This window comes from Tympanuchus pallidicinctus, unplaced genomic scaffold, assembly GCF_026119805.1.
Source record: "Tympanuchus pallidicinctus isolate F22 unplaced genomic scaffold, pur_lepc_1.0 scaffold1, whole genome shotgun sequence".
Classification (NCBI taxonomy): domain Eukaryota; kingdom Metazoa; phylum Chordata; class Aves; order Galliformes; family Phasianidae; genus Tympanuchus; species Tympanuchus pallidicinctus.
In genome coordinates this window covers 97061871-97087047 of record NW_026294618.1, presented here as the reverse complement: position 1 = coordinate 97087047, position 25177 = coordinate 97061871, and the positions used below count along the sequence as shown (strand labels likewise).

General features: G+C 49.9%; 1 protein-coding gene and 1 long non-coding RNA gene across 3 annotated transcripts in view; both read left to right on the top strand.

Moving 5' to 3' along the window:
* ITPKB (inositol-trisphosphate 3-kinase B) overlaps nt 1-25177 on the top strand; it is a 71574-nt gene that overhangs the window by 43750 nt on the left and 2647 nt on the right. For both annotated transcript variants that reach the window (XM_052687280.1, XM_052687289.1), the window contains 5 exons: nt 17348-17447; nt 17587-17800; nt 19754-19958; nt 22656-22757; nt 23995-24066. In XM_052687280.1, the coding sequence (XP_052543240.1) occupies nt 17348-17447; nt 17587-17800; nt 19754-19958; nt 22656-22757; nt 23995-24066 (693 nt within the window). The remainder of the gene's footprint in view (nt 1-17347; nt 17448-17586; nt 17801-19753; nt 19959-22655; nt 22758-23994; nt 24067-25177) is intronic.
* Nucleotides 1129-13846, top strand: LOC128082829 (uncharacterized). The gene is made up of 3 exons (XR_008207858.1): nt 1129-1236; nt 3975-4141; nt 4234-13846. It is a non-coding gene; the product is annotated as an uncharacterized LOC128082829 (long non-coding RNA).

Below are 25177 nucleotides of genomic sequence, written 5' to 3'. Positions count from 1 at the left end.
CCAGCTGAGGTGGGAGTGCATTTTTGTCTAAATGAGACCCACTGCGTTTTTAGGACTTTTGGTGAACATGTTTGCAGCCATGGGGATCCTGTGCTGAGAGCTGTGGGATGCACGCAGACCTGGGGCTTGTGAACACTGCCTCCCTTCCAGGACTGACAGCTCTAAGGAAATAATTAATATCCTAGGCACCCCTGGCAGGCAGTCTAAATGCACTCCATTTTAGTATGGCTGTTTGGCAGAGAATCCAGCATTTTCATCAGTACCTATTGGCTTTCATAGAATCAGAATGTTATAGATTGGAAGGGTCCTTAAAGACCATCCAGTTCCCACTCCCTGCTGTGGGCAGGATTGTTACCCACTGCATTGCCACTCTTTGAATCTGAGCATCCAGACAATTCCTTATCCACAAAGTGATCCCTCCATCAAATCCAAGCTTCTCCCATTTGGAGTTCAGGATATCAGCTGGGACAGTGTCAGATGCTTTTGTACAAATCCAAGTACTTTGGGCACCTGTATTTTAGACCCTATTTAGAAACAAGAGTGGAGAGCAGCTCTTGATTTGGATACTGTCTGCAGGGTCTCATCTCTCCTCATGCAATGGCACTCCAATTTTGTAACAGTGAGTCAAAACTACTGGCTTTGGTGATTTATCCCTTGCCTGTGACAGGCTCAGGAGTGCTTGTCAGTCCCCCTCAGGCACACGCAGCACCCAGTCAGACACCGCCCACCAGCTCTAACATGACTTCCTAGCTTGTTTTTATTCTTTCTCTTATTTATGACTGTAAAGTAAGTTTTGTCCAGTCCGGGAGGGAACAGGGAATATAGAAAACAATATACAATTCAGTTTGTTGTCTTGCATCCAATTTACAGGAGCTGGTGACTTTGTACAGTACATGCTGTGAAATAGCAGCTCTGACTTGGCACTGGCTGGACAAACAGAGGTGACTAAGCAGTCTGTTTGATTCATGGCAAATAGCCTTATACAGAAGATCCGGGAAACCTCTGGGAAAACTGCCTATAGCTTAAGGAATTGCCACCTGAGAATTATAAAGCTGCTGGGGCACAGCATAGAGCTGTTCACAGAGCTGGGTGAGTGCACCATGAGGCAGGGGAGCACCTAGCTTTTGGGCACCACGTCTCCTGGAGCTGCTGGCGAGCAGGATTGCGATGCAGGGCGGCCCCGGGACAGCCAGCAGTGATGGGCTTCTGCAGCTGCTGTGGGATCTCCTGTCTCAGGTAGGGCTGTGGGATCGGGAGGAGCAGAAGGTGCTGGCAGCGCTGGGACACGGTGGGTGCTCTGTGATAGGAGTGGGAGAAGTGGGGGAGGGAGATATACCCCCGTGCTGCTGAGCAGGGTAATGTGGAAGGGCAGAGGTCTGCTTTCAGAGGTGCTGGGAACCCAAGCTCTCAGAGGGAAAGAAGGGGGGCTTGAGGTGCTTGTTGTTACAGCACACGGCATTTTGCTGTGGGAAATTGTGGATTATTGGCTAGGTGGAGATGCAGAGAGTGCTCTTGTGAACAGGGGGGGAAAGTTACTTGATTTCTCTTATTCACACAATAAGAAGGCTATCTATCATAAAAGGGTATACTTATGCAGCCTCTGAACATGAGCTGTGATGCCTCTGTGGTCTGCCGTTAGACTTCTGCATTGGTTTTTCCTTTGCCTAATGCACTTCCATCCTTAAGAGTGTGTCCTCGCACCCCACCACCCCTCAGTTTAGATTTTCCCAGCTTGACCTTCAGGATATTTTTGTTCTTAACAGTAGCTGAGATTCACTGAACCTAGTGTTATAAGGAACTGTTTTGCCAGGCAGGGTTCTTTGGAGTTAAGTAGGTAGGGAAGGAGCTTGGTAGGCTGTTTGAGGGCATTAACTTAGCAGAAGGTGCATGAGTCTCTGACAGCAAAGGGCTGCTCTGCCTTCCTCCCCACACATCCTCAACCAGCACCATTCCCTCACCCCTCATCCCCCTGCTCTTTGCTCTGGAGTGCTCTGGAAACACGTTGCTGTGATTTGCAAGCTGGTGTGGCTGCAGAGGACCATGATCACTCTGCCTACCCCCTGCTCTGGCAGTGGCAGAACTCAGGACCCTGCACCAGCACCAAGGGCACCAGCCCTCAGTGGTGCCAGCGACTGCCCACAGGAGGTAACAGGGATGGAGAAAGGCACAACCCACGCCATTGGGGTTGGCAAATGCTGGGTGCAGGTGCTTCTTTTGAAGCAAGAGAAAAAGGCATGAGTGCTTGCCACACTTCTGAGGAAAACAGGAAAACAGGAGGGAACAAGTGTGCGTAGGTAGGGCATAAAATACAGGATTTGCTGGTGGAGAGGAGAGCAACTACTTTGCCTGCTGGTCTGGCCACTGGTGCAGTATATGTAAAGCACCTCTCTATCACCTGCACAGCAGGGGAAGCAGGGAGGTGCCACCCCATGGCTTCTGTCTGAGGGGTCTGACCATTATGAGCAAGTAGGGACGAGGCTTGCCAGGCTGTGCTGCTTTTCCAGCACCTCCACAGCTCCTCATGGGGCACATCCCAGAAACAGAGATCTCAAACCTGCATGGCTTTGCACTGCTGTGTGGCCCTGTTGTCCCTTCCCCTCCCCTAGCCCTGGGTTTCTTTGCTGGCCGTGGCAGCTGTCTCAGCCCTGATGAATTCCTGCAGGATTCCTGCACGTAGGTGCTCTGACAGAGCAAAATGGGGGCAGAGGGAGGAGGCAGGGATCAGCAGCCTCCACGCAAACTGGGATTGCAGCTTATGAAGCTACTGTGTGCAATGAGCTGTGGATAAAAGCGCTTGCATGCCTGATCCAAAGGCATTAGTGCTCATGTAGGCTCTTGCATACCACGGTTCCTTTGTACATAAACTCCTTGTGTCAGTGTCTTATCAAAAATCTCAGGCAGAACCCAAAGAAGCTGTGCAATATGGGAAACCTGCCAGGTGAGAGCAGCAATCAGGAGCTGCTTCTCTGGATAGCTGTGGTGTTCTTCTCCATCAATTTGGCTGCACATAACTCAGCTGTCAGCTGAACTGCTCTCTGTGAAAGCATCCCTTGTTGCCAGAGCCCAAGCAGTCCTGCTCTGGTGCTCCTCAGGGAGCACAGGGCTGATGGAGACAGGGGAACGGGGTCTCCGATTGAGCCAGGGATATGAGTCTCACTAGAGATTGATCAGAGGTTGGGTGGGTTTGTGTTACTTCTTAAAAAGTAATGCTTGAGTTTATTCAATGTGGGATTAGGATTTTACTTTTGAACAAATGGCACCCAAATGAACCACTGTCTCAAACAAGAGCTCTTTAGGTGTCAGAGCCTCTGCCTTTCCTGTTGTTCTGCTCTGTGTGTGTGTGTGTTGAAAGGAGCATGATTTAATATGGTTGCCCTTGCAGTTTAGAAATGTTGTGCTAAAGGGCTGGCTGCTAGATTGCTCTTGCGAAGTTTCTTCTGGATCCCATGGAAGTAGCAGATGTTACTGCTCAACAGTGAAGACAGAAGCTTAAAAGTTCAAGGAAAGCTTTGCATCAGGCTGGGAGAACAAAGCCAAATCTTGATATTTCCTTGTCAGAGCTTTGTGCCGGATAGTAAATCTCGACGATGAATGTGGTGTGGATATGCAGTTCATTACCACCTGACTTCCCATGCAGATGTAGCAACACATGCATGTTCTCATCTCTCTCGGTTTGTCATGTGCAGCTGGAGTAAGTGTGTCCTGGGAAAAGTGAACATGTCCTGGGGAAAAAAAGAAAAAAGGCAGAACTTGCTTTTTCAGGCTCAGACACTTGAAATATGTGCTTTAGGTGATGACAGTCCCAGGATGCAGAAGATGAGAACTCACTTTCTTGGGCTCCTGGGAAGCTCTTTGTAAATGAATCAGAGCCAATGACCTCATTTTCAGTAAGCGAGGAGGAGAGGTACTTGCTGATTCGTCTGTGGAGATGCCTGATTAAGCTGCAGAGTAAATAATAGGAACAAATTTTTCAGAAGGACCTTTCCCTGGGGGCTTCTTCCCACTGAGTCAGTCTCGGTAACATCAACAAGCAGTGCTACTTCAGTGACTGGAGGAGTCACCAGGGCTGAGTGCTCCTTTCCCCTCAGCTGAGTCGTCACCATGGCTTTCTATTTCCAGCGTACTGCAGCACAAATGCGTTGTAAGTATGCATTGTAGTGGGACCTTGAGTTCAGAGAGCAGGGATGGGGTGGCGGTCCGAGCTTTGCTTTCCTTTTTCCCAAACGTCCACAGTTACTGGGATGATGTCCTCCACTGGAAAACATCCAGAGAAGCCCAGCAAAGAGGAAGAGAGGTAAGCAAAGGAGCACGAGTGGGGATGCAGTAATACGGGCATCAGTGGAAACTGTTTTCCAGCAGATGAAATGCAGGCTCGGGGCAGCTGGGCTCAGCCAAGCAGACAGCTGAGTCAGCACATCGTGCTGTTGTCTTGCCTTCCACCCTGGAAAGGGAAAAGGACGCGCGTGTGCCTCCTCCTCCAAGTGCTCTGGATGAATTTCCTAGTGTTCTGGAGCCTGCAAAGCTCTGTGCAGGGTGGGCAAGCCCAGAGGAAGCACAATAGCTGCAGGGAAAGCCTGGTACTGCTTTAGGAGTAGCAGGTTTTGTGGTGCTCAGCTCAGAACTGCCTCTAAACATCACTGGAAAATACTTTGGTCTAATAACACTTTTCTGTTTTCCTGTTTTCCCTAAGTTCTCATTCTTTGCCCTGGTTTTTGGCTGACTGATGAATTGATTTATTGCTTTAATAGCAGAAAATGACCATGAGTAAATCCCTTGCTGCCTCCAAGGCAAACTGCTCATGGTTTGTTCGTACTCCAGAGCACACATACTTTGCAGGGTGATTTTCCAGCCTCAGTCCTCAGGTTGACTGTGGAGACCGGGCTCCTCCTGGTGCACTTCCACGCATGGATGGAAGTGCATTTCCCAGGCAGAGCTTTGTCCTGATTCAGGTTTTGTATATCCATACCCTGCCAGCAGCTTGGGCCAGTTTGGATATACATGCTGGACACAGCTGCATTCATGTGACTTCCTGGGCTAAACTTTCTTATGGGGGAAGAAGCAAAGTCTTTGTTTACCCGTCTCAATGGAAAAGTTTAGCTCTGGCCTGTCTTGCCAAGGAGGGAAGGAGTGTGCCAGAGTGATAGCACAGTGGGCTCTGGCTGCTGATGGTGCAGAGGCAGGGCTGGTGCTGGGCATGCTGCTGGCATTGCACCCAGCAGTAAGGGGTGCCCTGGGCCATGGGGATCCTGTGGCTATTTTTTGGCTCTCTCGGCTGCTAAATCATAGAATCATAGAATCACCAAGGTTGGAAAAGACCTAAAAAATCATCCAGTCCAACCGTTCACCTATTACCAATAGCTCCCACTAAAAATAAAGCTGAGCAAGTCCCTTCAATGTCCATCAGGGAATGAGCAGGAGAAGCTGTGTTTGTGGGGCATAGCAGTGGGTTGGGAAGGGAAATATCTTCAGCCATGGATGTGCAGAGTAGGGGATATTCAGCTGGCATGGGATGCTCTCTTGCAGGGTTAAAAGGCACAAACTTCCTATATGGCTTTCATTTAAATAGATCAAAACTGCTGCAAAGTTATATTTTAGTCAGGTAATACACCTCTGTGCTTTGAAAACTGTAGGCATGTGGCACAGGTCCTGTTAGAGTTGTTTAATCAAGATCTGCAAAGGGACAAAGGTATCCCATGCTTTCAGGTCTGCGGGCTGCTCTCCTGATCCTGGCTGCAGCAGAACCATATAAAAGGAAGGGTAGACTAAAGAACATTTGTTTAATATATATTTTCCAGTGAAAAGCTCAACTGGACCAGGATTCATTCACTAAGTCCAGCTCTTGAGATCAGCTACTCAGAAAAAATAACGTTTTATATTGTCCTCTACTAATGGTAGGAAGCAGAAGAGCAGGCCCCACATATACATCACCTGTCCCCCAGCATTTAAAGCCTTCTGCTGGAGCAGGAGAGCATGTGCGAAGCTGCTGCTAATCCCCAGGCTCAGATCTTGTTGCAGCAGCTTCTCTGCTGATTTTGTCCAGATCCCCACTCCTGTGAGTGCTTCTGCTCCTTGCCTTTGAAGCTGCTTGGACTCAAATTAACTATGCTTTAATGGGATGAGCATCTTCCAAATGAGACTGTTGGCTGCTTGCCATCACTGCCAGATGCTTTAGATGACCCCTTTTTAGCAGCATTTCTCTGAGAGAAACCAGAATTCCCTTACCATTTCCAAATCTAGCTGCTCTCCAGGCTGTGCCAGTCGCTGCCTTGTGACTACTTTGCTGGTGTCAGACTGTGTCAGATAAATAATCACCTCCTCAACACATCTTTTGTTAGTACCTCTAACAGGCTGGCTGTTAGAATACCTTGGTTCATTAGTGAGATGCTTTTTCCAGCACATAAACATTTTCATCCCAGAATGAGCGGCTGTTACTACCAAAAACGCGTGCTCTTGTTTATAAACTGAATAAAGTAGAACACCTTCCATGCTTATGCCCGCGTGACAGCCTTGTGAGTGGGACTGCACTGTGCTCCTGGTCCCATAGCATTCACTGGCAGAAGTGATATGCTTTTATTTGCAGATTTATGGTTCCGTGGGCACATCAGCCATACCACTTCTGGGCAGGCATGTTTGCATTTTAAAATCCAGCTTCAGCTCTCATGAGGTTTCTAAGTCTGCCCTTGTGAGCTCCAACTTCAGCTGACACCCTGTGCTTGGGGTCCCTCCTGCTCTGTCCCATGGAGGTGATCGAATTGTGGCCACCAGCCAGGCAATAGCTAGATGGGTGTTAGGAGCCACATGGTTTTTGCATGCACAGTTATGTTTTTGATTGGGAATGGGGAGGATTTAGCCTCAATATTTGCATATCTCTTGTGCAGAGCTCTGAGATGTTCAGCCTGGAGAAGAGAAGGCGCTGGGGAGACCTGGTAGCAGCCTTTCAGTATCTAAAGGGAAATGATAAGAAAGAAGGGGATGGACTCTTTAGCAGGATCTGTAGTGATAGGACAAGGGGAAAGGGTTTCAAACTAAAAGAGGGGAGATTTGGAGTGGACAGAAGGAAGAAGTTTTTTCTTATGATAAGGGTAGAGAAGAACTGAAGCAGGTTGCCCATAGATGTGGTGGATGCTCCATTCCTGGAGACATTCAGAGTCAGGCTGGAAGGGGCTCTGAGCACCTGATCGAGCTATAAGTGTCCCTGTTCATTGCAGGGGAGTTACAGTAGATGGCCTTTAAGGATCCCTTCCAACTCAGATGATTCTGTGATTCTGTGAATGTGCTGCCGTGTGTCTCAGCTGTGTAGTGCCAATGGATGTGTGAGCCTCCTCCACCATGGTGCTGTCACTGAGACTCAAATGGCTTGTAGTGGCAACAGCTGGGAGACCCTTGCCTCCTGGAGGGGGAGCAAATGGAGCCTTTTTAGTAATTCCTGTCACACTGGGAATGCCACTCCTTCTTGTAGCTTCCTGACTTGCTTTCAATGCAGAGCGTCTTGATGTTTGTGCAGGTGAAGAAACAGTAAATCCCAAATGGTCCCATGCAAAAAAAATGCAAACACTGCTGTGGTTAGCTTTCCATCCCAGGTGACAGGGACAGAATGTTTGCAAAGCAGCACAGCTTATTTTCTGCAGATCTCACCTCCTTACTGCTAAGGCCGAGGAACCTTGGGCACTGCGTTCCTGGAGAGGCCCCAGCTCTGGCAGCCCTACGCTACTACACATAGTTGTGTCTTTGTCTGCGTTAACAGTGTAGGATCTTCTCCTTCACTGGCTGAGCAATGGTCCTGAGCAGTGCTAGCCAGCTGGGCAGGGGAGGCAAAGTCTCCAAAAGGCATGTAGCTCCAAGCTGATGTGTCGATGGGTAACGTGATCTCTGATTGGTATCACTCAATGTGAGTCTGTGAAGTTTTCAGTACTCTTCTGCAGAGAGCTGGACTGCCTTTTCACTTAGGAAATCGTCAAGGAGGTATGAGGAGCTTTTAGCAGTCATCCCGTAGGTGAAATCACCTTTCTGTAGTTTCTTTCCATTTCTAACCAGCAATAGGAGCAACCTGACAGCTTGGAAATGCCTGTGGAGTTGTTTTTTTTGTGTTTTTCTTTTCCCTTTTCTGTTTTACTCCAGGAACAGAAGGCTGCTTAAGCCTCTTCATTCAGTACCACTGAAGGAATGTTTAATTCTCCATTAGTCCCTATTTCCAAAAGGATGGCTGTGCTGCAGCCAGCATGCTGGTGGGGGCTGGTGGCCACAGCAGCCACCTCTCAGTACCTGTCAGGGATGCAGAGATCAGCCTGTGAGGCACAAGATGCTGCGCAAGGACATGATGCTGAGCTTTTTGGTTTTGTGCATGGGGGATACACAAACAGGTTTGCTAACACAGCAGCAGTGGCTGAATGGAAGAGGAGATGCTAACTTTCATCCTAAAATGCCACCATGAGGTTGCAAAAACACTGAACAGTTAGGCTGCTAGAAAGCATCCCCAAAATGTTAGAATTGTACCCAGTGGGTATATCCAACACCTGGCTTATTAGCTCCCCTCTGCCCACGTCTGAGGCTCTGTGGTCTGTGAATTGCTGTGCCTGACGCCTTACAGCTCTGGCCAGCGGGTGGCGAGTGAACTCCCACACAGCCGGGCCCCGGGGGCGGCAGAGCAATCTGGAGAGATCTGCAAATAGTTGGGCAGCAAACATCTCCTAGGGGGACCTGACCCCAGGGCCACCCATGTGTGGAGGGATGAGTGGCAGCGGTCAGTAGGAGCTGCGATCTGGGATTTGCCTCATCCCACACCCGCACCGTGCTGTTTCAGAACACTCGCAGAAGCGCAGTAGTTCAGCCGGATCTGAACCACACACACGCTCTCACTCTGCACCAGGCGCGTTTCTGGCTCCGTCCTGTGCTTCTTCATTCAAACGCAGTGCAAGCAGCGCGCAGCACGCCCTGCAGGATCCTGCCGTGTCTTGCTGATCTCTCGATAGCTTGCTCAAGAAAGCCACCTCCTGTTCTGCGAGCTTCAACACCATGTAATGGAAAAATGTAGAAGCGGGGCCCAGCTGTGCGTCACCGGCTGCCTTGGCAACCTCCGCCCGCGCTCAGCTCGGCCATAGGCGCGCAGGGCTGTCTGTCTGCTGCGGCGATGGTTCGCAGTGCTCAGCATCCCCTGTCCCTTAGCAGGGCAGCGGGGGAGAACAAGGAAATACCAGGGCTTGCTCGTGTCACTGGAGCCTGCTGGGCGCTAATGCAGCAGGAATTTAGGAACTCTGCAAGGAATTCCGTCAGTCTTCAAAGAAGGGACAGAAGCATCTGGCATTTGGCCATTGCGCTTGTGTTAGTACAGGAAAAACACCAAATTTTTCCAACACTGCTAAAGCGTTTCCTATTTGTAGGTTAACAGTGTGCATTTTGCTGTTTGGTACCAAATGTCAGTGAGGAACAAGGGCCTATTTTATGTTGCTTTGTAGTAAAGCTTAAGCTTTACTTGCAAGCTTTCCTTAAAGCAACAGGAAGCTGTGAGCTCTGTGGGTGTCTTCTGAGACCTCCAAAAAACCCTTCCTGAGCCGACTGGAAAGTGCATCAGGTTGCTGCTGTACCAGCAGGCTTGCTCTCTGAGGCAGGCTGGAGGATGGGAATCAGGTGTAGGCGTTGGGCATGGACCCTTTGAGGAACTGGGGTTGCTCAGCTATTGATCACGCTTGCTCCTGTCAAATGGAAATGCCAGCATGCTCCTATTCTTGACAGACCCTCTCCTGGGCTTCTCCAGCACCCCTGCAGGGTGAAGTCCTGCCCATTAGCCGCTTACTGTCTCCAAATCACCCCAATTATGTGGAGAGGTGTTTCCTTTTTCTCTTATTTTCTTTGAAAAAAAAATACTAAAAATAGCCTGTGGGAGACCTAGTGACTAAGTCAAGTGCTACTGAAGTAAACAAACAACAAAGTGTCTGAGGGAAGAGGATGACTAAATTTTTCTACCTCCTCTTCTGCTTCCCTCACCTCAGAGCTAAACATAGTCTCCTTCAGCAGGAGGATTTGCTGCTGCCCACAGTGACAGCCTTGCAGATACGGGCTTGCCGAGCCCCAGTCGTATGGAGAACCAGGCACCTTCCCTACATTCGTTTCTCTTCTCGCTCGCTCTTCCCCCAAGAGAAAATATATTTAGAAATGCCAAGACACAATGAGCTAAACTCTGCCTTTGTTCCACCCACGTTTATAATGGCTTCATTGTATCGCATCCGCCAGCGCCTTTGCGATTATATGGCTAGATATAACAGCCTCCTACCCTTCACTTTCTTGTCCTTATTTGGACCAGAAAATGGCTCGAGCCTTTTCTTCAAATTTGATAGGGCTGTTCTGGGAAAGACTATTTGGATTTTAACGTGAAACTTGCCATTTCTGCTTCTTGAAAGGATGTCACAGCTTACTGGGGGGAAGCTGCTTGTTGCTGAACTGGCGCTTAGAGGCTGGTGCTGGAGTTATGTGCTCAAACACCACGCCATGCCGCATGCCTGGCTTCTGCCGCTCGCCTCAAATACAGCCTCTTTCAAGAGAAATATTTATTTTAGAAACTACTTTGCTTAAAAAAAAAAACAAGGAAGAAGACGAACGTGCATTTTCAGATCTCACTCTTTAAATGAGGAATCTGAACAGGCTGGGTCACCCCTGGGTGTGCTGCATGCAGCTAGCAATGCTGGGCTACTCGGACCCTCTCCTTCCACACCCCAGGAGGGGGATGACAGCACGTGGAAGGCAGACTTCTACTCAGAATTATAATATAATACTTAGAATCATAGAATATAGAGTCATAGCACACAGCAAACTGAAAGGGACCCATAAGCATCACTGAGTCCAGCTCCTTCGAGACTGTCCTGCATCCCAGCACCTCCTCCGTGTGCCTGTGCAAAACTCAGCCCTATGGCATTACATGCTGTCCTGAATGTGGTGCTGTTTTAGGATCAGCATGATTCTTCTTCAGTATCTTAGGACTTTACAACTGAAATCTTCTTTTTCCTCTCCTGGGCCAGCCCTGCGTGTCAGCACATGGCTGGGTTGGAAAGCCACGGAGCTGTGGCTGAGGCAGGCTGGTGCTCTCAGCAGCTGCTGTCAGCAGGGGCTCCTCCAGCCGTGCAGCACCAGCTTCTCTGACATGAGAGCCAATAAAGTCTACAGAGCACTTTGCTCTGTCAAAGTGCTATCCAAACACGAGGGATTCCAAGTGCAAATGAAAGTGCTAAACTGATTTAAAGGCAAATTAAAAGGTCGTGCCTGTTGAACATTCAGCTTTATGGTTTGGTTGTGTTTATGAAATTTATAACTGCTCTTTTAAACCAGCTTTTTACACTCTGTGTACCCAGTAAATGCAGGTGTGGTCAGGGCTTATGACTAATTTTAAAAAACTTATTTATTCTAAGCAAACTATTGTAGCCCTGGAAATGACTTTTTCCCTTCCGTGTATCCCTCCTGCAGCCTGCAGCACTTAGGCCATTCACAGAGCATTGCACTTTTTCATGGTAGAAGGGTGCATTTCCAATTTACATATTCCGTAATGTGGCATTTGATCATGGCCACGCAGTGTCAGAGCAGTAAGTGAACTCCATAAGTGAGCAGAGCAAGGGAACAGCGGAGGGAACACTTTCTGGGAGTTTCTACAACAGAAAGGCTCACATCTAAAAGCTGGACCTCTGGCATCCAACCTCTCCTGCAGACTGCATCATTAATGTTTCACGACATGGCACTGGTTCTGCAGAATCTTGCTTGCGTGGTCCCGATGCTTGTGGACAGTATGCTCCCAGAGCTTTGTGTTTATAGCGTGTACATTGATGCCCTCCATGCTTATCTCCAGGTAAATAGCTCAAGTGGCCACGCAGGCACTAGAAGTCCGAGGTTGCCCTGCTTGTTCATAAGGCGGTCTGAAGAGAGGGGGGACGAGCCCTCTCACCTTACCATGTGCTGGGGGGGATCTTGAGCTGGTGGAAATCTCTCCAAACAACCCTTTGTTCTGGGCGTTGCTTTGGGCATCCCAACTCACTTCACAGCACATGTTCAGGAGCAGGCTGGTTCCGTCCCATGCTGTTCCGGGTTCCATCCAGGAGCAGATAGGAATAAACTGGACTAAAAAACCCCAAGAATTAGAAGCACCTTTTTTCTGCCTATGGATGCTACTCTATGTTTGGTGCTTCGGTCCCAAATTCCTCTAAGCGGGCTGGAAATGCAGTGTCATGGCTTAAATCCCTGAAAACTTGCCTTCAAATTGTAGGAGAGGGTGTTGGCAGCTGGCATTTGGGGGGGTTCCCTGACTCATGCCACACTGCTCTCTCAGCTGGCTGCCTGACCCACTGCCCTGGGCCTGTTTTGTGCTGGTGAGCATTTTTATTATTGGCTGCATTTTGAAAGGGAGCTGCTTGCTGTGGAAGCAGCAGCACAGGACTTTTCTAGCAGTCCACCAGAAGTGACCAACTGTTTCTGTTTACCTTGAATTCTCTAAGCCAAAAATTGCACAACAAACGTAATTTGTATGTACTAATGAGTAACAAAGACATTTCCAGAGATCTGGATCAGTTCCCTCGCAGGAAAGTGGGCTGGACTTGCCTAATGTGTACAATTAATTCATGCAGCTTTACTGGAAAGCCAGTTATGACTGATCTGTGCTAGGAAGATTTCACTTTGATTGAAGTGGAGGCTGCTAGTCGGGAAGACACGCTTACAGAGACAACCGCAGCTCCAGGGCCACTTCTGCCTTTCTCCTACCCGATGCTTTGGCACTGCCTCTGCTCAGCCCCCCGCACATGCCCACGCATCACTGAGCACTGCGAGTGAGCAGGCACAGGCTGTGACCATCCCCGCACACCAGGTGCTGCTGCCGGTCCCAAAGCCACGGGGCTTCCTCCTATTGTCAGAGGGAAGGCCACATCCAAGCACCACGAACACCCATCTGGGCTTTCTCCTCTCCAGCATCGTAAGCAGGAAGGGGGAGTCTGCAAAGAGCTCCTGTTTTTTTCCAATAGGCTGGAATAATTTTCGATGATCCCAGCAGATGTTCCTGGCTCCCTTGCTTTCTGGCCGAGGCTCCTCTGTCACTCGTGTTAATCTCCCGCAGATGGCAGAGAAGGCAGCAACTTTGGCCACATTGGTGTGGATGTGGGCGGTTTGCATTGGAAGAAGACTGCATAAGACATGGGGCTGCCTGGGCTCCCCTCCCAGAAGGCTGCCCAGCAGCAGGGCACAGCCTGAGCTCCATGTTAGCGACCTGGAGCGTATCATGAGTGGTTTCGGCAGGGATCCCGTGTGCAGGGCGTACAGAGGAGGCACTTGGCAGCATGCAGGTCCCTGCCTGCCCTGCCCCGTGCCCTCTGCCGCCAGCACCCCGCACAGCGAGCAGAGCTGGCCTCCTCGCCTCCCCGATGGAGCTTTTCCCAGTGAAGGGAAACAATCATCACTAGGGAAACCTTAACTACTTTCTAAAGACCAAAAAAACCCACATTCGTTCTTTTAAACATGGAAAATGAAATGGTTCCCTTTCCTTTGGCTGTGTGCGTGTGGCCCCCGAGCAAGCCGACACGGAGTGAACTCTGCGGGCAAATGCTCCCCCACTTACTTATTTATTGCAGAGGAGGCCTCTCCAGTGCAAAGTCTGCTCTCCTCTACTGCTTGAGTTGCTGTTTGTCAAACCACAAGGCTGCGGGCACAAGGAGCAGCTCATCAGCCCAACTCAGGAGTGAGGCATGTTCCAGGCCTCACCAAAGCCCCTTCCCAAGGAGGCCTCAGCAGCGAGTTCCCATTTTGGAAGGGCTGGAAGTGAAAGCAAAGAGCAGTGAGGCCCTGCTGTCTGCTCTCAGTTTTCCTGTCTTCTTCTTCTCATTTATTTTAGGGTCTTCCAGGGAGAAAGGGATGAAGTTCTCTGATTGTTCATGTAATGCTGCTCCCATTCTTCCCTGCTCCAGCTGCATGACCTTGACTCCAGTGGTGTATAAAAAGGATCCATCTCCAGCTATTTTCAGGAATGTTTAGTCCTGTCAAACTATAGGAAACCATAATTGGTTGGATATTAGGAAAAGTTTTTTCTCGGAAAGAGAAGTGAGGCATTGGCACAGGCTGCCCAGGGAGGTGGTGGGGTCACTATCTCTGGAGGTGTTCAAGGAATGTGGAGATGTGGCACTCAGGGACATGGTTAGTGGGCATGATGGGGGTGGTTGGTGATTGAACATGATGATCTTAGTAGTCTTTTCCAATCTTACTGATTCTATGATTATTCCAGCAAGTGAAATTGTTTTCTGCCCGTCTCTCTGGCTTGATGCACAGGAAAGGCAAAGCAGCCCCAACTCCCCATAGCACCAACCAAACCTTCCGTTGAGAAGGGGACAGGAGTGGCCAGGAGAGCACATATCCCTCAGCAGGCACGAGAGGAAAACCATCTGCCAGAGGAAAAATGTGCAGTGAGCACTGAGCTCATCAGTCACTTTTTTTGTTTAATCTAATTAAACACAACGTATCCTCTGACCTTCTGGGTTGGCCTAAGTTCTCCCATGTTGTTCTTTCCGTATAAAGCTCTATTGACAGACAGGGAAAGCCTGGCATTTGCCTTAAGCTCCAGATAAGCAAAGTTAAACACAGAGAAGATAAAATTGTTTTCCCAGCACTCCTCTCCCCTTGCCTAGTTGTGGGTGCTGGCTGGGAGGGCTCAGCTTCTCTGGTCCTGTTCGCCACAGCTGGGATGAGCTGGTGAGGGGCTGGGAGAAAGCAGAGGCAGAAATTGTCTCTGCCAGGTGCTCAGCTTCATTTCCATGTGGCAGATGATGAGTGCAAATGGTGCTGCTCCTTACTACATTTGTTTTCAGAGTCACTAAATTGCTGCATAGCAGCTGATGGATCAGTGTGTGCTGATGTTCGAAGAGGTTTTAACTAATAAGTGTCAAACTGCATCACACACCTTCTGCATATCTCCTGCTTATCTAGGCTACGTGTAAGAGCTCAATTGGCCAGCATAGCTTTGTGAGTTTTTGGGGAGGGGAAGCAGCTGGGGCTGGAATTTGGGGAGAGCGGGGTGTCAGGATGCCACAAGCAGCTGTAAGCGATGCATGTGTGGCACGGGCTCTGACCAAATAAGTGTATTCATCTTTTGGCGTGATGTGCTGCCTGCTCGCTTCACTGTGGGCAAATGAGATTTCAGCAGTGACAGAGATTGAGCACTCCCTTTGCAACCTAGCAGAGCAGGAGACCCCTGTTCACTCCGTGCTCTCAGTTCAGAACCATCTTTTGCAGCTTTGTTTTGTTCAGATGTAGCCCCACAGCCCTGCCCGAACCTGCATGTCAGTGAGGCTTCAGCATCTCTTTCTCAGCCCTCTGTGCTTGGCCCGACCGTTGAGCCCAGATCCTGTGTGTGTGTGTGGTGCTGCCGAAAACATGGTCCTTAGCCACAGCCCTAAAACTTGGGTTGGAAATGCCTAACCGAAGGCATATGTGAGCCAAGCACATCTAGGGCTTGGGCAGCCTTAGCAAAGTGGGACCGGTGGTTTGCCCTGCTCTGGAGGACACTTAGCTTCATTCTGTCTCCATCTTGTTGTGCATCAAAGTTTTAGCTGCAGAGCTGTAATCCCCAAAAAACAAAATCTTGGCTGGGGAGTTGCATTGCCCTGGCTGGTTTCCTGAGACTGAGGGACTTACAGAACTGCTGTAGGGTAGCACGACACCTTCTCTTTGTTTCAGACAAGGTGGGTTGTGCTTGTCTGGGGTCTAGACTCCCTCAGAGGTTTTTTCCTCCCTCTTTTTTCATGACATCACTCAGGACTTGATGTTACTATTTTAAAAACAAAAAGAGAGACCCCCACCTACCTCCCCCAGCTTTCCTCCCACTCTGCCAAGAGGAGAACAAAGAGCAGCTACAGCACACCAGTTCTGGCACAGTACTTGGAAATAAAAACATCCATCCTCATGTCAGGTAGGGAGCTGCCCTGCCAAGGCCAGCAAGCCGTGCTGCCGAGCAAAGCTGCTGTGCAGAGGGGTCTGGATGCAGGGGATGCCTGGTGTCACCCCTGTGACAGAGCTCTGTGTCAAGCTGCTGTACTCCCATGCTGTACCAGCGTGTGCTTGGATACTCCTGGTGCCAGGCAGTGGTCTAGGGGAAGGGCCAGCTTTACCTCCTGGCTGGAAAGGGGGAAGGGAATGGGGAAAGGCCTTTGTTTCCGACCTCTATCCTCCTACCTGTGCTGTGCAGTGCCCTGCTGCCTCAGGGCTGGGGTGCAGTGCCGTGTAACTCAGTGGAGTTTCCACACTGCAGACACTGACATCCTTGTCTGGCTCCTTCCTATCCTTTTAAACATGTCAGCAGTTCCCAGCACAGATTCCTGTGCTGTGAGTTCACTCCAGACAAGCATCCAAGCTGCAAGTTGGGGCTGCTGGCTCTTCTCTGCCTGTCTGCAAAGTGTTACTGGAAAGGAGGCCAGCTCTCCAAACACAAGGAAGATATTACTGGGCCTTTCTGGAAGGCTCCCTCACATGCATTAGAAGTGGAGCAAGTGAGGATAATTTATCTGTGGACTTCCAGCTGAACCCAGTAGCTCCTTGTGGCCAGGATAAAGATTGTTTGTCTCCTCTTCTACAAGAAGGCATTTTTCCATTGTCGCTCCCTTTTGTTAGCAGTGTGTTTCCCAGAACAATCCAGGGAAAACCTCTCCCCAGGAAGAGCACGCCTTCAGAAGAGGCTTTCATATATCCAAAGACACTCTCACTGAAGTAGTGTAAATAGTTTTGTGTGATCCATCCGGCAAAGAACGCAATGTATCAGAAGGGAATTCTTCTCCAAAACGTGGTTACTGATCAGCTAAAGCGAGCAGGTCAGATGTGGGCATGTTGCAAACCTGTCAAACAAAGCAGCTGTTATTCAGTGGGGAGCAAAAAATGCTTTGGTGAGCTTTTGTGTGTGTCTCTTCCTACCCACGGGGTCCAGAGTGGAGCTTTGTGCCCCAGGAGGAACCTTGGGCTCTCTTCCCCACTTGGTCTGCTGTGGTCTGCAGCAGCAGTACATTCTCAAAGATGGGCAAATGTCCTCATGATGCTGGGATACAGGGGATCGGAGACAAGGTGATGGATATGGCTGGGCTGTCATTATCAGAAGCAGCCAGCTGGAAGAAAGGCTGCCTACTTTACAGAAGTTACTCGTGATTTTTGAATGTAGTGCTGAGGCCCAGTGACTCTTCCTTGGCGCAGGGTGATGGGAAAAGAGCAGATTCTCTATTTGCTTTCCATTCTGTGCTGGCTCCGTTGCCTCCTGCTCTGTCCAAGATGGCCACGTGCTGCCTGGAGTGACTTTATGGACAGTAAAAGCTTAAGACATTGCATTCACCTTCACAATTTTTTTTCCCCTTAGAGCAAGTCATGGCGGAAGATCAAGAACATGGTGCACTGGTCCCCGTTTGTGATGTCCTTCAAGAAGAAGTACCCCTGGATCCAGCTTGCAGGACATGCAGGTAGAGAGCAGTGGGAGTGCCAGGGGCTCTTTTGGGTGTGGAGATGCTACTGATGCATTGGGCTGGCCCTCTTGTTTTGGGAAGGCACCTTGCCACCCCTCACCCAGATTTAGTGCCACGTGGCCTCTTGTCACCTCAGGTAGTTTCAAGGCAGCAGCCAATGGCAGGATACTGAAGAAGCACTGTGAATCAGAGCAGCGCTGCCTTGACCGCCTGATGAACGATGTCCTGAAGCCCTACGTTCCTGCCTACCATGGGGATGTCATGAAGGACGGGGAGCGATACAACCAGATGGAAGATCTGCTAGCTGAATTTGACTCCCCCTGCGTTATGGACTGCAAGATGGGGGTCAGGTGAGTGACTCTGGGGGCATTTCTTGAGTTCTAAGATACTGAAAGCAGAGGATGAAACCTTCTGAAACACATAAATGAGAGTACCACCTCCAGCCAAAGCTGAGCCAACAGCATGAGAGGGGTGTGAGGGAAGTCTGGCCTTGGGAAGGACCTGGTAGCACAGGTTCAGTCTCCCTCACCGGCTTCAGGGTGGCTCAGGTCTGGCAGAGATGCTTGCATGCTTGCACTGCACTAGTTTCTGTGCAAGGGAGGAATGTTTTTTTGTTTGTTTTTTTTCCATCCCAAGCACTCAATGTGAAACTTGACCTGGGGTGTCAGGCAGAAGGGAGGCAAGGAATAGTTCCTAGGGTGTGGGGAGGAAGGCAGGCTGCATGCACTGCGCTGCTATAGGGCCAAAACAAGACCCACTGTGGACAAGCAGATAACGGCTGTGTCAGGAGAAGACCTACCAGTCTCTGGTGATCCCCAAAGGAAGCTTTGTCAGACTTAAGGCCTGGTTACGGGTCAAGCCTGGAGCAGTGTCGGAGACCAAACCATACATGAAGATTATCTGTTGCTTTGATTAAGGAAATCTAGCTCTCTGAACAGTATTAGCAACATTTCTGAGAACACAGATTCTCTATTCTGCTGTTTTATTCTGCCTGCCCCAAAGTCATAGGTTTGGTGATGTCAGCTGAAGTCTTTTTATCTGCAGTGTTTCTCGAAGGGATTGCTGCGCTGAGGATGGCTACTCTCTGATCATATGCCTCCTCTGAGAGAAACACCAGAAATACACAAATTTCATCCCACAGGGTCTGTGCAGCATCCTCCCCTTGCATTTTGTAAACCACATGTTCCTTGCTGAGATTCTATTGCAAGCAACCTGGGGAGAGGGCTCAGCCCTTCTGCATTGCTGTGCATGTGGAAGGTGAAGTTTAGCTATGGGGAAAAGGAGAGGACAAATAGGGTCTCTCCAAAGTTTTTTGCTGGGACATCTCTCCTGGCTTGGCAAGATGTTTGCAGAGAGCCTGGATACCAGCTGGTCTCAGCTGAGGCATCCTTGAGAGCTGCAAGAGCTGCAAGAGGAGCTGTATAGTGGCTTATTGCTGCTGCAGGAAGTCTTGTTTTCTAGAGGAAGGTTTCCTGCCTGCCAGAGTGAAGAAAATCTGGCATAGCCTTCTGACACATGGAGTGCATAAAACCAAGCTCTTTGCATACTCCCCTGCAGCCTCTCTCCTTATTTCCTAAAATCAGCTGCACCCTGGGGTCCCGAGGGTGATAGTGAGCACCTGGTCAAAGCTGCATCCCTTCCGCTTCTCTGTTCTGTACAGAAGATTGTGTTACATAGTCCAGTTAAATCAGATAGATACTGGACAAAATCATCATCAGCGTAACAGCTCTACTTGAAAGCAACCTGCTCAGCAGCCAGTGAGCCACATTCCCTGTGATGTGCAAGGTGAGAGGACAGCAAAGCTCATGGAGGCTTTGGCAGTAGCTGCCTGCATTGACTGGAGATCAAAAGGAGCAGCAGATACCACTAACACTGAGGAGTGGGATGTGGCCACCTCTCTGTTGCCGTCAGTGCTCCCAGACCACATGGAAAGTTTCTGGGGCATATTTTGAAAGCTGCATCCTGTTTGCGAGATTAAGACCCTGCTCAAGTTTGCTGAGCATTGGCTTCCCAGTTACCAAGGCTTGACAATGAGAAGGTGTCAGTAGGGCAGCAACACTGGGCACCTACAAGAAGTAACCTCCCTTGTCATTGCTAGGCTGGCCTTGATTCCTTGGTAAGGAATAGGTGTTGGTGATAGGATGCTGATTACTGCAGGATTATAGCTCTGAAGTGCAAACTGGATCACAGAATCATAGAAAGGTTTGGAATAGACTTTCTAAGATGATTTTTAAAGATGTTCATAGCCCTGAGGTGTCTCATGGCCCTGTGACCCTGCTGATGTCCCCCCCATCTCCTTACAGAACTTATTTGGAGGAAGAGCTGATAAAGGCCCGGAAGAAGCCAAGCCTGAGGAAGGACATGTACCAGAAGATGATCGAGGTGGACCCCGATGCTCCCACCGAAGAGGAGAATGTGCTGCGGGCAGTCACCAAGCCTCGCTACATGCAGTGGAGGGAGACCATCAGCTCCACTGCCACACTGGGCTTCAGGATTGAGGGGATAAAGGTGAGGCTGCCCTGTGGGCGCGCAGCCAGGGGGAAGAGCTGCTGGGGGCTTTCAGTAACCACTCACAGTAGTGTGCACACATAGAGCAGGCTGGTGGTGGGACAGTGTCACATGGGAGTTCTTCACCAGGCACCTGGCTGTGCTCTTCTAAAAGCACAGCTGAGCTCAGGGCATCAATGAAAAGTGACAGTTTTAGCCATAATTCTGTTAAATCAGCCACACCGTTGTTTTCCCTGTAGCTGGGCAATGGCTTTGCTCTGAGCTGCTGTCCATATTTCTGGAGATGCATTTCATGGCCAGCTTTCATCTCGCACAGCCATGCTCTCATACCTCATGCTCTCTCACTCTGAGGCTGAGCCCCTTGCAGCGTTTCCCAGCATACAGCAACACGAGGAGCCCCAGCCTGCCCTGCGCTCAGACTGCTGTCTGTAGCAGCTCTCTACAGTGCCTGCAGTGGGTCAGGTGGCTCTTTGCCACCATCCCCAGCCCTTGAAATCCCTTTTCTGCTGCAGATATCTGCAAGCACGCCATGAGCTGCTCCAGCCTACTCTTTGCCTAGTTCCCATTACTGGTGCTTATTATAAAACTGCAGCTATACAAAAAGGGAGTGGGCCAGCTGGGGCCAAAGCTCATGTGCACTTTTCTTCTCCCTCCTTACATGCTATAATCAAAAGTATCTGCCTATTTATAGGCCAACTTGATATGTCCTTGGCCTCCAAGTGATGCTTCTCAGTCTGTGCTTTGGGGACGTTTTTGGACTTTATAGCAAAAACAGGTCAGATATGAAATGCTTGAAATGAAAAAGTAAAAAAAGCAACAACCCAAACCAACAAATCCTGTTCCCACACAGGCCAGAAAATCCTGTGGAGGGACATAAAAGCCAGGGCTGATGGGGGAGAGTTGCATCCTGCTTTAGTCAGCTGTAAGAGAGCTGCAGCACGATGCGATGTTGGCAGTGGATCTTTTCCAAGCAGTGAAACAGCCCTTTCATTTTAAAATGTTGGAAAGTGCTGACCTCCAGGGGTAATCCTGCCACTGCTGCCAGGGGCTGGCTAATTTGATCAAGGCTCTAATTACTGTAATTCTCCTTAAATCCCATGGCTTCTGGTTTATATTCCCCTAAGCTAAAACATTAGCAGTTTATGCTGATTTGTGGCTGTCGGAGCCAGGTGAGTTGTGCTGTGATGCTGCATCTCCTCTGTTCTGGGGACATTCAACCACAAATCTCCCCCTGCTCTCTTTCCTACTGATGGAAAAGAGGGGGTGAACCTTTCGCTTATGGGCTGATGCTGATGAGAGCATGCTTTGAGCCAGCAGCTGGGTGCCTGCAGAAGGGGCCAGGTCTGGTCCTGGGGGCATAGGCTGGAGGGGGCACAGCAAGAGGAGGAGAGCAGCAGCACAAGTACGGCATGGGCAGTGCAGGGCTGGCAGTGAGGATGAGGACAGGCATGGGGAGGCTCTGCCAGCGGTGTTCCCACTTTCCAGGTGACCTCAAGGTTATGGTTCTTCCTCTCCAAAACGGAGATCTTTCTCTGCATAATGTAGTTAGTGCTACTTACTTAACTGTCTTTAGTTATGAACAGCAACTATTAACAATGTTAGTGAGTTAAAAGGAGTACAGATGATCCCTCTTGACCCAGTTTGAGCTTTCTGGAGAGTTGCTCTCCGCAAAGAAAATATTGTTCAAGTTCCTGCTGTGACCTGAGAGTTGTTCACCACTTCCCACAGCAAGGCCATGGTCGGATATTGCTGCAGAAATATTCCTGGGGCTGGGCCATTGGTGGGGGCTGATAACAGCTCTTAAGTATCTGTGCCTGTTACCTCCCAGCCGGGCAGCTTGTGAACCCTTTGGCCAGTGTGCTGGTGGCTGGTGGCCAAACTCAGCTCTGTGCCAGTGCCACCAGCACCAATTGTACCTGCTAGCAGGGAAAGCGGCCGTAGCTCTTATCGGCCCCCTCACTTGTGCTATGTGGAAGCCAGCCCCTGTGGGGCTCAGACACCTGGAAATGTCACCTAGGTCATCGGCCCAGTGGCAGCAGCATCTGGCTGGGCAAGGAAGCTGTGGGAGGGAGGTAATTGTGGGAGCAGTGTTATGGGCAGCCTGCTTGGCTTTCATGAAGACTGCCTTATCGGAGAGGCCATCTGCAGCTTGCATTATTTTTATGAGCACTTAGAAGTCCATCTCCTTTCTGGGATGCTTTGTGGAAAAAGTCGTGCTCCTTACGTGTGGAATTCATGCCGTGGCACTCCTACAGACTGATGTCTATCATCCCCCTGGGAGAGGGTGGGCTGAAGTTGGAGCCACCACATCAGGATTCACGTGACGGATGTGTGGCAGTGCTGTCCACTTCCCCTATACATTGTGTGCGTGCTCAGTGAGTCCTCATGCAAATGTGGCTGCAGCCAAAGCCAAGTAGTGAAAGCTGAGCACGTGGCCCACAGGCAGGATGCTTACTTGGGAAGGAGGTCCTGAACTGCACATGGTTTCTGCTCTTGGTGCTGGGCTTGCTTTTCCCAGCCTCTGCTCTGCTTCTTCATCCTTACTGATATTCCCCAGCCTACAGGATGTTTTTTGGTCTCTGTCCCCTTACTCCACTGTCCACACCCTGCATAGGGACACATGGCTGCTGAAACACTCATCCCTTCCCCTGGCTGCTTCTCTCTCTGTCCTGCTCACAGTACTGCCTTCCTTTCCAGAAGGAGGATGGCACTGTGAACCGGGACTTCAAGAAGACACGTACAAAGGAACAGGTCACTGAGGCCTTCAGGGAGTTCACAAGGGGGAACCACAACGTTCTGGTGAGTGGGAAATGCTGCAGGATCTGCAGGGAGAGAGTTCCTCTGGAGCCTGCTCCACAGAGAAGCTCTCTGAAAGGATAGATGGGGAAGAGAAACCGCATCCTGGCATGAGGGTGGAGGGAGGGCAGCAGAAGGCTGGAAAGTGGCACCGACCATGTCAAAGGCCACTGAGGGTGCTCAAGGTTCAGTCCCAAAACTCACTGCAGAAGCCCTGTCCCCCATCCCTCAGGCTAAGGGCAGCTCCCAGCCTCGCTTTTGGCCTGAGGTGTGACAGGGCCAGGACTGCTGCACTGCAGGGTGGGCTGCCCCACACGGCATGCCCTGGGCACGGGCACACCACAGTATCTCCTGGGTTTCACCACGTTGCCCAGAGAGTAAGAGATCTGGCTGTAAACAATTTATACAGGCTGTGTTGAATTCTATTTGACAAGGGTTCCCATTTTAAGTTGTACGGTATCAAGCTTACAGATGACTTGCTGCAGCTGCAGTGGCCCTAGGCACTGCCTCCCTCAGACCTACTTTGACTGTAGTTACCCAGGAATTATTCTTGGATCTGCAAATTAGGTTACCAGTGCATCATGCAGTGATTCATAACAGGGCTCCTCGGTCAAACCATTGCCATCCTAAGCCTCCCCACACATTGGGAACAATTGAGTTGCATTACATTGCCCAGGTACCTGCTGTGCACAGACTTTCTATCTAAGTCTTGGAGATGAATTATCTGAGGGGCCACAGAGTGTCTTCCAGCAGTGCACAGGGGTGCTTGAACCAGGTGCCTGGATCTCAATCTGCGTGCTGACTGTGTGAAAGCATTTCAGTGTGTGATACTGAATTTGCGGAAGTGCTGATAGTGAGCTATAAAACTGTCTTGTGATCTGTGAGTGACAAAATGATAAAATGGCAAATGAAACGAAGCCTTGAGCTCTTAGAAAAAGTCCAAGTGGGAAGAGAAAGCAGCATGCACAGCAGGGTCTGCTACTTTATCTCCTCAAGAGCTCCATGAGTGCTTCAGGGAAAGTACATGCTCAGCAAAGCAAAGGCTCTCAACCTGTGGTACTTGACCCATGCGATGTTACAGAGGTGAAAAGGTGGATCCCTAAAAGAGAGGACCATCTCTCCATATGTATACACTATCAGAGAGGGGGTTCTGGAAGGGAAGCCATCTGTCTGCCCTGTGCAGCAGTTTCCCTGCAGGCCTCCCTCAGAACTGACTGCTTCTTTTCCTTTGTAATTCCAGAACAGTTATCTGAACCGGTTGAAGGGGATTCGTGCCACCCTGGAGACATCTCCATTCTTCAAGTGCCACGAGGTAACACGCACACTCCTTCCTCACGTCTCTCTTAGGTACATCTGACTGGTTTAGCTCAGCTTGCTCAAAGAGAGAGGAGGAGTTGAAGTCAGAGGTTCATTTCTAGAACTGTCAATTAATTCTAATATCCATATTTTCATACCTGTTGATCTAATCCTCATGTGGAAATACGGCAGATGACTGATGCAATATTCATGCATCTGATATGGGCTCAAATCTAATAGAAACCAGTGCTTATAGAGATTAAAAGTAACCAAGCAGGAGTTCAAGCTGCTTATCGTTCTGTATGACTGGGAAAAGTTCCTAGTGTGAAAGTGTAGAGATCTTCTGGAGAAAAACTCCTGCCTGGGTGCACAGGTGTGGTACCATGTGGCTGTCAGCTTCTCCATGCCTCCAAACAAGGCTTCATTTTAGCCATGAATTGCAGACCTCCCCCAGACTGCTTTTGCTGAGCCAGGGCATCACAGTCAGGACATTTCCCTGGAAGGACACTAGCATTGGCAAAGAGCATTTGATGCTGCATCTGGTTAATGAACTCTGAGAGTGCATTTCCTTGGCATCTTTAGAGAAGAGAGAAGCTGGCAGAGATGTCTGACTCGAAGGGACCGGAGCACAGCTCCCCCTGCCTGCAGCACGGCAGCGGGGAAAACGCAGGGAAACTTCTGAGCGTTTCAGGTCAGCACAGTGATGGAAACAAAACACTCCCTGAAATGAAGTGCCAGGAGTCCATTTGAAAACACAGAAACAAAACAGCCTTTCAAAGATGTTTTGAAAGCGGTATCCAAGCCTTAAAAATTACGAAGAAGAGGCATTAACTTTCCATCCTGCTTCAGGACGAAGCACAGCAGAGGAGCTGCCAGGCTCCTTGCACCCTGGGGGCCGAGGCTCCTCCAGGGAGCTGTGGGAGGATGCAGCCAGGCCAAGCAGCAAAACGTCAGCAAAAGGTTGTTCTTCAGATGCTCAATTCTATCCATGAGAGGTCCCTGAGAGCTTTAGGGGGGATCTGGGTGTGACAGAATGGCACTTGAGGCAGAACAGCACAGCAAGGATCCCTTGCTCTGGGAGTGCACCGTTCTGCAGTGTTGCCTATGGGTCTGGTGAGCATGAGCAG